Source organism: Labrus mixtus, chromosome 3, assembly GCF_963584025.1.
Source record: "Labrus mixtus chromosome 3, fLabMix1.1, whole genome shotgun sequence".
In the NCBI taxonomy this organism is placed as follows: domain Eukaryota; kingdom Metazoa; phylum Chordata; class Actinopteri; order Labriformes; family Labridae; genus Labrus; species Labrus mixtus.
This window is the reverse complement of record NC_083614.1, coordinates 14,180,065-14,197,757: the sequence shown is the minus strand read 5'-3', so window position 1 is coordinate 14,197,757 and position 17,693 is coordinate 14,180,065. Positions and strand designations below refer to the sequence as shown.

At 40.9% G+C, this 17,693-nt stretch overlaps 1 protein-coding gene across 1 annotated transcript in view; it reads right to left on the bottom strand.

Moving 5' to 3' along the window:
- Positions 1–17,693, bottom strand: part of xpr1a (xenotropic and polytropic retrovirus receptor 1a) — a 71,042-nt gene that overhangs the window by 4,130 nt on the left and 49,219 nt on the right. The window contains exons 3-14 of the mRNA XM_061032704.1: positions 16,949–17,050; positions 12,057–12,277; positions 11,693–11,842; positions 11,515–11,598; positions 10,740–10,821; positions 10,368–10,555; positions 9,844–10,023; positions 7,422–7,590; positions 6,342–6,542; positions 1,393–1,559; positions 1,081–1,220; positions 767–991 (exon numbers count right to left, since the gene is read on the bottom strand). Coding sequence (XP_060888687.1) covers positions 767–991; positions 1,081–1,220; positions 1,393–1,559; positions 6,342–6,542; positions 7,422–7,590; positions 9,844–10,023; positions 10,368–10,555; positions 10,740–10,821; positions 11,515–11,598; positions 11,693–11,842; positions 12,057–12,277; positions 16,949–17,050 — 1,909 coding nt within the window. The remainder of the gene's footprint in view (positions 1–766; positions 992–1,080; positions 1,221–1,392; positions 1,560–6,341; positions 6,543–7,421; positions 7,591–9,843; positions 10,024–10,367; positions 10,556–10,739; positions 10,822–11,514; positions 11,599–11,692; positions 11,843–12,056; positions 12,278–16,948; positions 17,051–17,693) is intronic.

The following is a 17,693-nucleotide window of genomic DNA, read 5'->3' as shown; positions in this document are numbered from 1 at the left end:
TATTATGTATAAATGTATTAGGGGTACTCAGTATCGGCCAATACTAATGTCTAGGTATCACAATCAACACTTGAAAGGTTACGAATGCTTAAAGCGTCTCAAGTGCTTTAGTCTTATGATTTCATTTGCTGGTTTTTGAATAACTGTTAAAAAGACGTTAAATGTCGAATTGTGTCAGCAGGTCTGATATTTTATGTTTTATAAATATCTTTAAATGTTGTCAGCAAACTAAGCAGAACAAAACAATCTGGACAATGTTGTAAGAATGACAAAGAGCTCATTTTTCACCTACTCAGTGTTTATAATAGACTTGCTAAAACACTCATTACAGTGTTTACAATATATGGTTGTACCTCATTTTTATACATATAGATACATAAATATTTACATGTGAACACATCCTTATATAGAGAAGAAGATAACATTTAATTTAAAAACATTTAAAACACATTTAATAAACTTTTCTGGAGCGACTTCTGACCCCTGTATTTTCTATTTTTGATGTAGTGTGTAATGCCCGCTCAGTGCTGATGTATTTTGACGGCTGTGTGTATGATGTTCAAACACTTTATGATTCTAAGCACTGATAAAACTGTTTTGATGTGATTGTTTGATTTTGCCAGAAGACTAAAGGAAACTGGGTGTTAAGGGTTAACAAAGAAACGGGAGGAAGGTTTCAAGAAAAGCGTTTTAGCGATTGTGACAAACTGTAAGACTTAAAACATGTAAGCATAACACAGATGTCTCTATCCATGGTATCTCTTACTGTGAGGAGGACAGCAGGGGGCGTCGGAGCGACAGGCTGTAGGATCTCTTCCAGGTCTTCTTGCCTGAGCGGTTCCGGACCCCATCGTCCTGGTCCATCATCTGCTCCAGCAGCGTCTGGTCGTCAGCGTTTAGAGGAGCCACAGAGATGTCCCTCACAGCTCGAAACTCACCACAGTTATTCAGGTGCTCGTTTTCCAGACGGAAGAAGTTCCACACAAAACGCCTAAAGAGAGTAGGTGAGACAAAATTCTAATCCTGCAGAGATCTTTATGTAATTTAGGGTTTGTATAGATGTATGTAACTGAAACCTACCTGAAGACCTCGAGGGGAGCTAGAAAGGTAGCTACAATGTCGCCCACTGAGTGAATCTTGGTCATTGTGGTCAGAGAGATCTGGATGGTCCAGGCAAAACGCAGGATCACATCCTCTATGATGGCACAGTAGTAGTAGGCCTGGAAGCAGACATGCAGGATTAGGGCGACAGGCTTTTTAAGTGTGTGGGTTTCATTTTTATGGCCTTTATTTGGTATAATACTCTGTTTTTTTTTAAAGTGCTGATGTATTACTGTGAAGCACTTTGTTTCTGTGTTCTGAAAAGTGCATGTGACTCTTAACAGACTCCACCTTATGCGGGTAAACTATTTCCTCTCTGAGGAAGGTGTTTTCTCCAGCTCCCCGGTCAAACAGGCCCCAGTCCATGCGCAGATCCCAGATGAGTGTGTAGAGGGAGCTGATCGTGGAGAACACGATCAGCAGGTAGAAGAACATGTCGGCATCTGTATGTCCTTGCTCTGGAAGAGGATACGAACACAACTGATAAGAGAAAAGCATTTCAAAAGACTTTGCAAGACTTGCATCTAAAGAACTGATGTTTTAAAGCTTTACAGAATTCATCACCTCACTCTAATGAGTCAGGGCAACATTTACAACATTTGACCACTAGAGGGAGCCCTCCTGTCATGAATGTACTTGCAATGATTAATAGCTGCCCTTTGGAGAACTATTCCAGGAAGAGTTTAACATCCACTTACATAAAACATTGTCCTCCAGATGGAAGATGACTAAAGATCAAATTACACACTATGAAGCAGCTCGTTCACTTGCTGACTTGGACGCAAGAAGCTAAGAAATCAGATTTCTGCACTCTGCAGAAATATAACAGGCATTCAATTTAAGAAGTACAAGTTAATTCTACAAAACAAAAACCTTCTGATGTGGTCTCTTTAAAGAGAAGATTAAACTAAAGTTATTTACATTAACTGAAATAATAGGTCCTGTTTGGTAGCCGTTCCACAGTTCTTTGTTTTTTGTTCTCTTCTTAAATCTCTTAGACCTTTATATTGTGTTTGTGTATATTCTGATACAATGCCAATGTACAATTTTTGGGCTATTTTGTACTCAACTGTGCATATTATCATACTGAACGAGTACATACATGTGTTTAGTGTGCTTAGAGAAATGCTGTTTGCATATCCTTAACTGTGTCCACCATCAACTAAGAAGATAAATATATAGATCGATTTAACGTCTTACATTTTTTTATGAAATGTGTTGTTTTGTAATGGATGATTAAATGTTTTAAACTTCTCAAAAGGACAACCATCTCCATGTATCCAGCAGCCGGCCATGCAATGTGAATGTTAGCAGCAATGATAATGATTATTAATAAATTGTCTAGCTGATGCCAGCTCACGAACTCTAAGTCAACAAACAGTTGTTTTAATGTTCCGATGATCCGCAGCACCCGTGTGTCTCTGCATGCTCACTATGTGTCTGTGATGTGCTCCACACTGGGTGCTGATATATAAATCAGCACCCAGTGTTTTCACACAGTGACTCACACAGACACGGACACAAACCAGTCCCATTCCCATGTTTCACAGTCACTCCTTCTTCCTGCTAGCAGTCAGAGCGACGCCATGGAGCAGAGCAGGATGTTTCTAACAGAGAGTTACTGCTGCGTCGCTCTGTTAACTGCCTTTATGCAGTTTGCTGCACCGGCTGAGCGATGGGATGGAAGGAGTCCCTACGGCCTCGCTGAGATTTCCCAGCCGTAGATTAAACTTGGCCGTGGACAATAGACTCTGTTCACTGGAGAATATCCACTGATGTGATCCCCTCAGCTTGTAAAGTGAGCGAGTATTCAACCCTTCAATTTGTGTTCAGGCTGATGCTCATTTCTTTTTACAGGCAAACTGGTTAGCCACTGGGCCATAAAAAGGTTAAAGAGGGTGAGAGAGACATTGATTGGATGCTCAGTAGGGACAATCATTGGTCACTTGGTCCTGTCACACACACACACACACACACACACACACACACACACACACACACGGTTGCTATTGTTATCCACAGGCACCCATGGGTTTAACAGTGTTAAAAACAGAACACTTCAGCAGGCTCATTTCATGCAACAGGCTCATTTTTCACTGATGGAAACCAGTTCACAACAAGAACAATCAGTCCCTACTATAAAGGGTGATTTTTTTTTATCTGTTACCAAAGCAACCCAATCAATCAACGAGTAATTAAGAATCCTGCACCCACTGAACCCTCAACTACAGATCTCAGCCAACCCAATGTTTTAAATCCAACACCATCCAACAACAAGAAAATACAAGTCTTAAAATTAAGGAGTTTATCTGCAGGGAATCTGCCACAAGGAAAGCTCACAAATAAAATGACTTTAAAGACAAGAATACCATTTATATTATTCATATTAAGCCTTTTTTTAAAAAGAGAAAACAGGATTAATCTTTTTGGCTAGCTCAGCCTGTTCTAATCTTCATTGGTTAACGTGTTCGACTGACAAAGTGTTGTAGTGTGTGTGTGTGTGTGTGTGTGTGTGTGTGTGTGTGTGTGTGTGTGTGTGTGTGTGTGTGTGTGTGTGTGTGTGTGTGTGTGTGTGTGTGTGTGTGTGTGTGTGTGTGTGTGTGCTCCAATTCTTCTCTTCATTATGAACAAGGGGTCAGTACATGAAATGAAGTTATAAAAGCTGTCAGCTCTACGCTCATCTCTATTCCTGCAGAGTCTAGTAGACATGTTTTCAGCTGTGGGCCGCTGATTACACCTCTCCTCTCCTCTCCTCTCCTCTCCTCTCCTCACCTCTCCTCTCCTCTCCTCTCCTCACCTGTTCTCACCTATCCTCTCCTCTCCTCTCCTCTCCTCTCCTCACCTCTCCTCTCCTCTCCTCTCCTCTCCTCTCCTCTCCTCACCTATTCTCACCTATCCTCTCCTCTCCTCTCCTCTCCTCTCCTCTCCTCTCCTCTCCTCTCCTCTCCTCACCTCTCCTCTCCTCTCCTCCATGGGTGTTTTGATATCTGTGATTTCCCATCCTTTCAATGCCGCTTTCTCACCTCCCCCTGGTGCTCTCTTTTTTCTCTGTTTCTCTTCTCCTCCCTCCACCCAGACTTTCATTTATTACCTCCCCCTCTGTGCTCTGTCAGCTCTAGTACTATAGACCTTCACCAAAGTCGGAATCAATCTATGTATGCCCCTCACCCCCTGGTCAGCTTCTCACAGAGACCAGCAGGGTTAATATTCCTCTTTTGTCACAACTATTGGCTTTTGTTGTTTTTGTCCCTGACGGATGGATGTCTTAAAAACAGGCATACTTTGATCAGACCATTCATTGTAATTTAGTGTGTTCATCCCGTTCTCCTGCCTCTGCCTGTGCATGAGATAAATCTAAAGAGTTTAAATTAACATCAGTCTTGTAAGTAAGTCCACCGCATCCTTAACAGTCTCAAACCACGGTGCATAAAGCAGAGACAGTATTGATCCTGTAGTAAAGTCATCTGCTTTATTGTCGGCATCACACTATATATTAGAGGGTCTGGGAATTCTGCCTGGACCAGGAAATCCTACATCATGTCTCTGGTTACGAGCCTCTGACATCACAGGTTTGGATTTGCAGAGAGGAAGAACTACATTCTGAACACAACGTAGTGCTCTACACAGTCGCTCATCATGTATTCGTTTTCATTTATGGAGTCAGCATTTCGCTTCCCGGAGCACTTCCCTGTTCCAGGAAGAGAGTGAGTCTTCTGAGGCGGTGGGTTCATAATGAAACCATCAAGGCTGTGCTCAAGTTCACAATGAAGGTGACACATGCACAGACGGACGCAAGGAGCTTTGCCAGATACTGACTGACACTGCAGCCACCTTTTACAGCTGGACCAAGCTGTGCGAACATGACACCAGCCTGCTGTCTCCTCAGGCAGATGCTGGGTAATGTAGTGAGCATCACATGTCCTGTCTCAAGCCTTTTCACATAACTATGCTTTCTAACTTGACTGCTCCAGAGGATGTTTGGTTGTATTTGTCTATCAAAGGCTTTAAAATCTACAAGATGAACAATTTCCTTGAGTGTACGGATGAGATATCTCAACCACCAGTTCACCAACGTGTGTGTATTACTAATGAGTGTCTTCCCACCCAGCTCCTTGGCTTAACCAGCTCGGTCCCTGCCTCCATTATTGTAGCAGGATGAAAGACAGCTTCATACAGAATAAGACATGAAGAGAGGCCATTAGTCTACAGGCTTCAGACCAGAGGAGGAAGGAGGATATGGTTTAATGGACGCCTTTCCTACCGAGCAGTGGGAGAAAAAAATAAAAGTCTGTCTGTCTCGTCTGTCTCTCTTCCTGGTTTCTGCAATATCGGATCACCGGCGGTCAGATTGGGAAGCAAGAGTATTGATTTAAATTTATATTGGAAAAGAATAAAGTCAAGCTGGGAAATAACATTTAGCGGTTCAAAAAGGCTTAAGATGAAGTTTCACAGCTGGCATTTTGCAGGGTGATAAATATATAAACTGGGATCTGAGAGAGAGTTTTAAATGTATGAGCGGCCGTGTAAACAGCTTTGAAATGAGCCAAGCAGACACATTTCTGTGATGAAAACAGAAATACAAAAGGTGAATGCTGCAGAGATGCTTTTATTGCCTGGGTGCTGTGTCTTTGAACATGGGCTCCTTTGTGATAGGGCTTCTGAATGTGAATAATTGCAGGCTAATTGTGAAGCTGTCAGACGGAGAGTGACTTGACTTTTAATGGTAACCGCTCTCTCGTTTCCTCTTTTTTCCTCTCAGATGGCAGTATTTCTCTTTCTTTCACTCTACTTTCTTACCTTTCTTTTCCTCCACTCAGCCTCCCCCCTCTCTCCTGATATCAGATTATATACTTCAGATGGCATATTGTTGTTTATCTGCCATGTTTGACAAACCTTTCCAATTTCCATTATAAAGATCGCAGCAATGAAAGGAAACCAAGGCCAACTGCTCTCATTTGCTCTCAAGGACAGCTCTGCTTTCTTAGCACACATGACTCTATAGAAAGGCTCAAAAGCCTGCATGTTGTTGACATGCTGCTGTAACGCCAACATAAAACATTGTTGATTTGCTTTGTAGACTTCAAGCTTTTGACAAACTGACTTTTGTCTCTTCTGGGTGATTCTGTAATCAATACAGCCTTGAAACTGACAGAAGATGATTTTTTTCATGACCATGTTTACACAAACTTATACATTAAAAATGTATCTGTTGATATATTTTGTGTGTTCCTGTGTCTTACCTCTGTGTGTGGCGTAGAGCGCAGCGAAGGTGACAACAAAGAAGGTGGTTGAGTATTTCCCAGCATTGACCAGATGAGGGAAAGCCCTCTTGGTGTCACGGTAACGCCTCAGGCATTGGATGAAGCGGAACCAGGCGGGCAGACACTGGATGATGGCACGCAGACCGTACGAGTAGCTGTGGCACACAAAGTCCCCAGGGTCTAAAAAAAAAAAAAAAAGAGTGGATGATTATGATGAAATCTTATGGTCTCCTTTTCCAAATATCAAATAATATACCCTCCACACATTCCTCTCATCAGCTTATCATTATGGGAATCACACAGCGACCTCTTTGTGGCCAAAACATTTCCGCTCCATTAGCTCTGTGTTAATTGGCTGCTCTGGGGCCGAAGTGTCACTGCTGCTGGAGTGGACGAGGTGCAATTAAACTGTCGTTCACATCACATTTCCTGACAGGATGGCTTAACTGTCTGGCACACTGTCAAGCTAATATGTTGTATTAACAGGCAAAAGATCCGTTTCTTAAGCTCCATATTATGGATGCTTGCAGCAGGTGGAGACATTTACGAGATGATTCAGCAAACACATTTTTTTCATAAAAATATTATATTGTATTGTATGTATTGTAAATTGTGTTTATCCACACTATCACTCTATAAGTTTAAGTGTTCTATTCATGTTCTGTATATCTACTTCAGATTACATTTTTGGAATTTCCTTTGAAGTAAAAATAAAAGAATCATATAATCAGGACTGCAAATATTATCGTATGTGGTTGAACAGCAGCTTTGTCTGTTTTTTATTTTTTGTTTTTTTTACAGATTGTCCTCTTTGATAATACCAAAACATCCTCCTTTTTAAATGATATGCATCTACATGGTGATTACAGGATACTGTCTAAATACAACCATTAATTTCTTAATCCAATTGAGAAAAATCATACCAGAAACATTAAAGTGCATTTAGCTCTTTAAAACAATAAAGTACTCCTCTCCTAAAACGTGCTATTTTCTACTCAAAGACAGCTCCGTACATTAAGTTAAAGAATAACCCCTTCTGACCAAGGTCTAATATCTCACCTCTGGGGTTGGGCAGCAGGCCCTTGCTGTTGCTCCACTGCAGCTCAAAGATGTAAAAACAGATGAGATACTCCAAATCCATCAGGACAAACACCAGAGAGTTGAGCTGATCAGCCAGCCAGAAGTCTGCAAACTCCACCCGGTGAAATGGCGCAGTGAAGACACGAAACTGGAAACAGAAAAGAGTGGAAAGAAAAAAGAAAAAGACGAGGGATTGGTGAGAATTATGAAGAATTAACATTTACCCCATTTACAGAATTTTTTTTTATTGCATTTCATAAAACACCTTGGCTGACATTTTGATGTGTACATGCTGTTAGCACTTGGATTGAAATAATGAACAACTAATTAGCGTGGAATTCTCGAGGACTTCAGATGAGAAGTGCAAAGCAGTAAACATCCTCTATTAAGGATGTGTAACACACAAAGGAATAGAGCCTCCAGTCTACCTTATCAGCGCGCCACAGGATGCTCTAATGAGTCATGCTTTGTGTCTCGGGGCATGTACCACCTTATTTGTGCATTACTATGTTTACGAAATAAACAACCAGTGTTTTGAATGCTTTTGCTGCTATGGGAATGTTTTGGATCATGGCTTATGGCAGGAGATCAGTGATTGACCACTTGTAGTACAATTCCACCTGACTCCTTCCATCCCCCGAGCCACATGTGACATTTAAAAGCATGCCTCTCTTTTTCCACTTTCAGACACAAAACACACACAACACCTCTCTCCCCTTCCACTCTAAATGTCAAAGTTCCTTTTTTTCTTTTGACATGCATCAGCTTATTATATATTTTCTCTTAACCTGCAACTCAAAGTCTGTATTGATCAAGTGGCCATCGCTTGAACTATATCGGCTCCATCTGTATGGACGGCTCAACCTGCAGCAGGGACCTGGTTCGGTTTTCATTTCTAGAATAAACACTTGTGATCCAGGTGCTTTCTCTGCAGTTTGTCTTGTAATGAAATTTTTATCCTTTGTCCAGGGTTTATTGTCAGAGGAAATAAGCACTCTTGGTACCGTCAAATTTTATTGCACTGCTAGAAAATCAACAACATATCTGATTAAACAAAACTGCAATGTCTTAATTGCCTTTTCCACAAGGTGACATATATCATAATAAACCACTAATTCTTTGTAGCTTGATGTGTTTTCTGAGGACCAATCAAGACTGTTAATTGAGCCACATCAGCACGGAGCTGTGAAGGCAAGGACAAATATAAGAGGGAGGTCTGCTGCTGCTGCTTCGGCTGCTGGGGGGGAGATGAGGAGAGAGGGAGGAGGGCCAAAGGAAGAGGAAGAGTAGGAAAGGAGGAAGAGGAGGAGGAGGGACAGAGAAGCTGAGGGCATCAGCATACTGATAGATCTCTGCCTGTAATGATTGCACAGTCACAACCTCCACTTCCCTAGGGACCAAGCTGCATTCTATTATCCCTCATCCCTCTGCCCTCTGTCTCAATGCACACACACACACACACACACACACACACACACACACACACACACACACACACACACACACACACACCACCCTTTTCTTGCAGGCCTGTAGCTCAGCTTAGACAAAGAACAGAATAACAGAGGAGGGTTTTGTAAACATGAGACTCGAGATGGAAATCTCAATTGAACACGCGTTCATCATGTTGCACACACACACACACACACACACACACACACACACACACACACATGAAAACATATTAGCAGCACGATATAGTAGCAAGGCCAAATATTTAACATGAAAAGGAGAATCACATGTTAAACAGGATATCCCTCCCTTAAGACAACTATGAACCACTTTTATGTCAGACAGAATGCATGAGGTTCTGTAAAAAAAACAACAACGTAAATATAATTTTGATTTATGTGCTACAAAAATTTGGAAATACAATAGTAGCTATGGTTTGAGTAAAAAGCGTGTAAAAGCTACATTTTTAAACTTAAAAAAAAACACATGTTCTACAATACTTTTCACATAAATAAAAATGCACACCATTATCTTCAATCAAAATAACAACAACAACATATAAACCTGGATTATGCAATCCGCAAGTTTTTCAAGTTTAAGTTTCTTCTGTGTTAATACCACATTATATCCTCCCACACTACTCACAATGTCCCCTCCTGTTTGCATTTGGTTCACTGTATCATTCATTTTTATATCAGTCTGTGAGTCTCTATATAAAGCAGCACTGACTGCTGCCCCAAAGCTCTCAACTTTTGTTTACATGTCTCCCTGAACCTTCACTTTAGGGTCATCTTTTCCCGATCAGATTGCATCATATTACTGTTCTTGCAAATCCATCTCTATCAGACAACCTTTAAGAGTATAATCAGTGGTACTAAATCCAGTAACAGGGGAGGCAGAGTAATGCACTTATACATAAATGGGTAAAATAATAAACGAGCAGACTGACCAGCAGCTTGAGGAGCCAGAAACGGGACTTGTAGTAGCAGGTCTTGAAGGGGTTGAGGAGGAAGAGCACCATGAAGCCGTAGAGGATGAGCGGGTTGATCTGCATGGGGATGAAGGTGTACTCGGAGTATAGACAGGAGAGGATGCTGAGACACCACAACACCCCCAGGAAACCTGCAATCTGCAGAAAACGGAGGGGAAACAGAAGAGAGTGGCATTACCAGAGCCCACTTTTGACACATAATCAAAGATAACAACATAGTTTGAATAATTCTGTGCATATCAAGTTGCTTTTAATTTTCTAGGGTATAACAAAAACCCAAATGTATTTTTGTATTGTATTGTTTTGTTGTTTTTCCTGGTAAATCAGAAGGCGAATCTTGATTACCCTGATGACTAAATAACCTCAATCATTCCACTTTCATATTTGTTACATACGCCTTTACCCATGACTATTACAGAGAAAAAGAGTATTTTCTGAAGATTCTGTAACACCAATGCTTCTTATTGGTTCCCCGTTCTGACCTCAAACAGGTGTTGGTGTGAGAGGTTGTTTCTGGGGTTGATCTCAAAGATGAGCACATGGTTGACTCCAGCCTGTCTCCATCCATACGTGTTGATGCCCAAAAGGAAGAGAAACTGGATCAAAAGGAAGCCGCCGCGATAGATCCTCACCAGCGGCCACACATTCTCAAAGCGGATGAACACAGCACCTGAAAAGAAAAAAAAACAACAACAATGAATTCTATGATCAACAATAGAAAACTGCTCATCGTGTGTTTTATCTATGATGAACAACATCAGAACTGCTGGTTATCTTACAGTGACACCAAGCAAATTGTGCTGGACTCAAAGGGATGTTAAAAATGTTTTAATCTGAGTGTTTGTGCGACTTACCAGTAAGAACGAAGGAGATGGCGAGGATGATAAAGAAGCCGCAGTAGAGCCCCACTCGGAAGGTCGTCCACGCCAAAGCAGGCTGAACCAGAAAAAGAGAAAAAATACATTTCTATTGCAAATAATATAACTGAATGAGACAGCTAACCACTTTATATATTTAAAAACAAGCTCTCAATACTGCATTTGCATACAGGCTCCACTTCATCAATGAAAGCAGCAGCTGAGCATGTCCACTCGGACTCCTTTCATCTGCCTGAATATATCTATTATACACAAGCCTTCAGGGGAAATGTAGGGATCAATACTCGCAGAGAACAATTCAAGTGGGGCATGGCAGTAATTAATGCAGTAATAACAGTATAGATATAACATATGGGGGGGGGGGTAGTAATGTGCCACTAGCCTCGGTTTTGGTTCTGAAAGATATCCTGTCTGTTCTACAACGGAGAGGCACTTATAAAATCAATACTGAGGCTCTCATGGTTTCCATCTCTTGACATCTGTCCATCTTTTTTCCATCCCTGTATTTCACTAACAACAAACATCCAACATGTTGTACTTCCCATAAACAAAACTTGTTTAAACAAATGCTTAAGAAGCATCGAGTCAAAGGTTATTCTAACTGACATATTCTCAGACTGGGACACCACATATCAATTTAGGTAATAACAAAACAAACTCAATAACACAGAGGAACGTATTTTAATTGATTTAATCTGAATGTTCTGCATATTCAAAAAGTGCGTTCCAGTACAAGCAACTGTTTTCTGACCTGAGCTGCCCCCAGTGGAGGAACTCTCAGCCTCTTCATGGCCTTCTGACGATCTCCTCCCTCCAGCTCTGTGGTCACCAAGGCCTTAAAAACATGAAAATAACCAGCATTTAGGTAAGTCTTGTATTTCAACCAAACTCTTTGAATCATAGCTTTATGTATTTGTGTGAGGAGGCACCTCTGTCTCCGAGATGAGCTGAGTGATCTTCTTGCAGGTGTAGAAAGGTGCCACCTCCACGTGAGCCACACGCCAGTCGGCCCCGCGAGGCGTATCCAGGATCTTATCATGTTTCTTCAGGATTTTACGGAAACCAGTGAAGTTCAGGTTCTGTTAACGACAACAAGGAAACAGCTATTAACAGACAACTGAAACCAGAATGCTTCCTGCTGAATTTTCATACAAAGCTTAACCTTTTTGCAAAGACTTTTCAGACTTGCATGAATGTGTGTGTGTGTGTGTGTGTGTGTGTGTGTGTGTGTGTGTGTGTGTGTGTGTGTGTGTGTGTGTGTGTGTGTGTGTGTGTGTGTGCGTGTGTTCAAACCTGGTAGTTCTGGAGCAGAATGAGGCTGAGGTAGAACTCGCTGAAGGCTAGCTTCAGGTCCTTGATGTTGTGATGTTTGCAGCGCTCCTCCTGTGACAGGTGGAACATGGTCTTGCGTTTACGCAGGCCGGGCGGAGCGTTGCTCTCTCGCTGAGCATCCAGTGAAGACTGTAGCTCATTCTGCAGCGTGGCAGAACGTCTCTGCGCTTCAGCAAGCTTTTCTACAAGAAAGAAGACGATTATCACATTTAAAGAGGATTTGTGTTTTTGTATGCTTATCTATGGTCATTATTGGGATGCTCATACTGCACTACTTTCATTCGTTTTCATATTTCCCATAATATCCACACTTGGAGGCTTTGTAGAACAACAGGGGCATTCTACTTTTACTAGGGTTGGAACAAAAAATCGGTCCGAATCGGTAGTCGAGTTTACGTTAAGTGAATCAGTCTGTGGAGACCTGGCTCGGTAAAAACATTCTAATAACCGGTTGATGCTCAGGTTTGAAAATGATGAACCAGTTTACTGAGCCTTGACTTCCTATCTTGCATACTGTGTTTAGCGTCTGTTATGTGCTTACTCACAAGAGTAACATGAGCTCATGGGGGGGGCTTGCCTGTTAGCATAAGTCAGCTTAGAAAGAGTAAAACAACAACATCCAAAATCTCTGCAGTGATTTACAGTTCCCAAACTCAGAAATGAACATGAAGGAAAACAAACTTTCCAAAAGTCTGCTCGTCTGTACACACAGAAAAAAATCGATTCAATACAATGACAGAAAAAAAAATCTTACATGCTGAGATGGCAAAGAGACACCTGTGCTGAAAAGCTAACGTTAGAAAGCATTAGCTCAAGCAGACCCGAATATCAATAATATTTTAATAAAACAGAGTGAATACTGTTAGACAGTTGTTCACTGTGTTTTAAGATGCAGTACACATCAAAAGTGGCATTTTGTGTTTAATTTGAAGGAAGTACTTCTAATATCAGTTGTGTTGAAGTATTCTCTTTTTCTTGTTTGATTTGTTAGATGCAAGCAGCTGAAAGTTAGTTCATTTTGCCAATAAACCTAATTTGCAATGTGGGTGGAATAAGTTGAATTGCAACTGTATGCTTGATGTCAGTCAGCCGCTTCAGATGGACACCAGTGATCTTGACAGAGGATGGCTTTCAGTAATCATGAAGTACAAAGAAGCTGACTCCTCTGTGGCCCTCTGCTCTGCGACTGTCTGTTTGAGTAGGCAGACGTATGTGACTGTGCTGACATGTAAATGCTGCAGAGGGAGGACCCATTATCTGGGTCAGAGATGGGTTAATAAACCCAGAGAGAGAGAAGGGGGGCTCACACAGGGTAGTAACCTGAATTTCATTAACACTTCATGTAACTCTACCAGCACTTTTACACAGATACGCTCTTATTCTCTGACAGTTCTAACCAATCAGATGCAATTTCAGGTTCATTCAGTAAATTATGGAGCTCATGTCTTTGATTGCCCCTTCACTTTCTCTTATTCAAATGATCCTTGTCTTTCAATTCTAATGATCAGGTCAAATTTAAGTGACTCAATCTTAGTTTGTTTTAAGGTTGTCAAGGTTGTATACATACAGACACATGTAGCCATATAAAACACAAAGAAACTCATAGGAATTCACATTTTCTTAGTCATCAAATTGTCTTTATTATTGTGTGGTGGACTCAAATATAAAGATATGATGTGTTTCAGCATCACGCCAGTTTTAAGTGATCTCATTGATCCAGAAGCACTTCTACAATTCCATTAGATGTCGGTTGGGCTTTTTATAATCAAACATGGTGATGCCAAATGTGTAAAGAAATTGTATTGATTTAAACACAGAGTGTCTTGGAGTTTTCTCAGCAGATACTTTTGAACATGAACAGTCTGTGAACAGGTAGAGCCAGCTGACTCTGTTCAGTCAGAGAGCAGGTTGTATATTAGGAGGAGTATATTCTAAGCACATCCTCTTTCAAACACCACAGCTTTGTGGAACAACAATAGCATTCATTGTTGATATACTTGTATTTTTAGACTATATCCATACGAAAACAGGACTCAGATTCCACTTAATCCAAATCACACAACTCACAAAATCTGTTTTCCTCTTGATTATTTTGAATCAACCAACCTCAGTGGCCTGGGGGACACCAGATCTTAACTGTGTGACCAAACAGTGGCTATACTAAATCTAGTGTTGTTGCAAATCATCCCTTCTCCTGATATGACCTACTGTCTCTTACATCTTGTAGGGAAAACATTAAATGACACCAAAGTGTTAGTGCTGCTATGTTGACGCACACTGTAGCGGTTTCTCTGTCTTTAACAGAGATTAGCAGCAATGATGATTTGGAGAGTATGTGGAGGGCTCAATGGTGACTTTCATACTCTCCAAAAACCACACCATCTTTTGCACAACGAATGAAACAGCCTCTTAAACGCACAGTTTTGCTCTACTCGGCTCTTACAGTCTGTCATTACAATGCTTGTGTAACACGTATCAACACAACCACAGCTACAGAGGGTTAGGGTAAATCTGAGGTCTGGTATCAGTATTTGTACATTATCTGTGTGGGGAGACTGAACAGCAAGGTGTTGCTAGTTTAGATTTCTACTGGTGTTGGTTTTAGTGGAGAAATTCAGCTTTTCTCAGGTTCAGAAACCAACAACGTGAAAGGATGTTTATATGTGCACAACAGTCAGTGAATATCTCTTTTTTGGTTTGTTCTTTAACCATTGAGATGAAAGTTTGATCCAACATGCTGGATCTCAGCGCAGTGCAGCAGGTTGGCTTTGTGAGGTCAATGACCCCTTTCAGAGGGAGAGAGCTGTGTGTAGGAAAATGTCTTATGTAAAGTCAGCACACAATTTATCTCTATCTGTCCTCTGCTGCCTCTCTCTCACGATCTAATCAGCTTTTTCAAACCACTACACACACCCACACACACGCACTTACACACACAGTGAGTGGCATCATGATAAAGCTGCCTGTCGGACACAACTCTGCAATTTCTTGCCTCCCCTCCTGTTTGCGGAGGATAAACAAGACATCTGAGTGCAGAAAGGAGACGCTGGTGTTTTCATACACAACATTTAACTAACCTCACACAGCTCAACTCTGCAGAGGACACACTGACTCACATACTGAAATACTAGTGTGATGTGACCCTGCTGTCAACAGTCTGCCTCTTGTTTTAAGCCATGTGGACGGACAGTATCATATAAGCGTAAACACAAGGGTTGATATAAGCCTAATATCAGTTTTTGTCACTGTATTATTGTTATAATTATGTATAATTTATTTTCAAAGATTTATTTTTGTACTTTTTTGTGCCTTTAATGGAGAGTTAGGACAGTGGATAGAGTTGGAAATCAGGGAGAGAGAGTAGGGAAAGGTACAGGAGCCACAGGTGGGATTCGAACCTGGGCCGCCCGCTTGGAGGACCATAGCCTCCAAACATGGGCACGCACACTAACCACCACACCACCAGCGCCCAAATGATGTATCATTTCATTGTATCATAAAACAGATAACAATATATAAAAGATATGAATACAAATGTCTTCATAAGGGATGTTTTAACCCCTACTGCATACTGCACATTAGAAGAAAACCCTTAGAAGCTTCATTTCTATTTTAAACTACAAATTGGTGTGTTACACCCCATTTATCACATGTTTATGAACTGCTTATTATTGCTAAGTGGGGTGAGCAGCACAAACGAGATGTGACGTCATTTTCAAAGCAAAGAAACAATGTTGTCATACTCGTCAGATAATGTTCATGTTTATAATAGACAACTTAAAAGACATGGCCTCAGCAGCAGCTAACATTAAGCTTCTGGCATATTAAGGTCAAGATATAGGCCTACACTGTTTAAAAAATAATAACTTTAAGCCTTCAAAGTTTCTCCAGCTTTTCAGTAAATCAGCCTCCTGCTAACAGGATCCACAATGATTCATATGTTGTTTGTTCGCTGCTCCTGCCATCCATCTGCCAGTTGTTTCCCATCATTATGAGCTGGAACAGTCTTGCTGGTCAACCTTGGCCCTCGGCTGAACCTGGAGTTTCACACACAGCCTCTAGGGGGAGCACTCTCTGAGTTGAGATGAGTCCCCACTGAGCTGGAGTTCAAAAACCTTCTGGTACCAGAATAACAGAATATATTATAGCTCCCATCTCATGTTACATGGTACACACATACTCCTCTCTGCTCCCTGAAATACACACAGGCGGCCCTGCACGCATAAACACGACAACCACTGACTGCTGCTTCAGCGCCAAGATGGCATGTTCGCCTCTGATAGAGGAAGTTTGGTTTATACACACTAAATAAACTCAACAGCTCTCATGGTTATAAGTGATGGTGCACCTCTAAACAGAAAGGTTAATACCAAATATAATTGTACACCACAAGAAAATAACATGGGTTCAGGATCAGGAAAGAAGCATTATAGCAGAGCACACTCATCATGTACTCATGTTTTATGTAATGATGGTATAATTGCGTCATATTAGTACAGAGGATTCGTGAACAAAGACTATAAAATAATTTCAAGCGTAATGAAGAAACACTCTCTGCTCACCAGTATGTTTTTCTCTGCTCTTGTGTTGATACTGTAAATATGTCTAATGACACCTAGTGTTGATACAAAGGCAAAAACTGTCATCGTAGTGTTTGACTTTCTTAATTTGTCTGCCATCTTGAATATTTTGTAAACATTACTCAGTGGAATCCTTTTTACATCATGTCTCGTTGTGCCCTGAGGGGCAAGCCGTCCTCAAGACATTTTCAGGAGTGATACGATACGATACACTTTACTGTCCCCTTGAGGAAATGTGTGCATGTTTTAAAAGTGCTAAAGTAAAAAAAATACCTGAATAGAATGTGTTGATTTTCAGGAGCTCCTTCTCGCATGTCTGGAAAAACCTCTCCTCAAACTTGGCGTAGTATCTCTTCACGGTGTCTTCATCTGTGACTGCAGCAAGAACAAAAAGGGCAAAACAATAGTGATTAGCTTCATTCAAAAGTACATATGGAGATTTAAAGCACTTTATTCTACAATCTGGACTCAAGGAAGTTTGATTTGGACCCTCTTTTTTATTTACTGTAAACGATTAAACATGCTGATGCCTCATAGCTGATGATGACACAGCACTGTGTGAAGCACTGAAACGTGAAGCCATGCTAAATGATGACACCAGTTAGAGTAAAACCAACCTCTCAACATTGAGATGGTGAGAATTTATAGTAGCTGTAAAGCTAAATGATGAGGTTCAATAGCAACACAAACAGCTGCAGCTTTTCTTTTTCTAACAAACAGCAGTGAATGAGTCATCCTGTTCATTTGTACTGCTCACACTATGCATTCTCAAAAGGTTGGATAACTTTCAAAAAACATGCATTTGAGATCATTTACTGGATCTTGGAATAGAATTAGAAAGTATGTAGTCGTATATTTTATTCAAGTCAAAGTATGTGTTTTATTTTGCTTTCTATTACATTACTCGACTACAGATAACAGTTTCTCACTCTGGAGTCAACTTTTCTACATGGTTTTCCTTTTAACAACTCAGCAAATGTTTCACAATCATTTTCCTGTAGATGATTTCTTGTTAGAT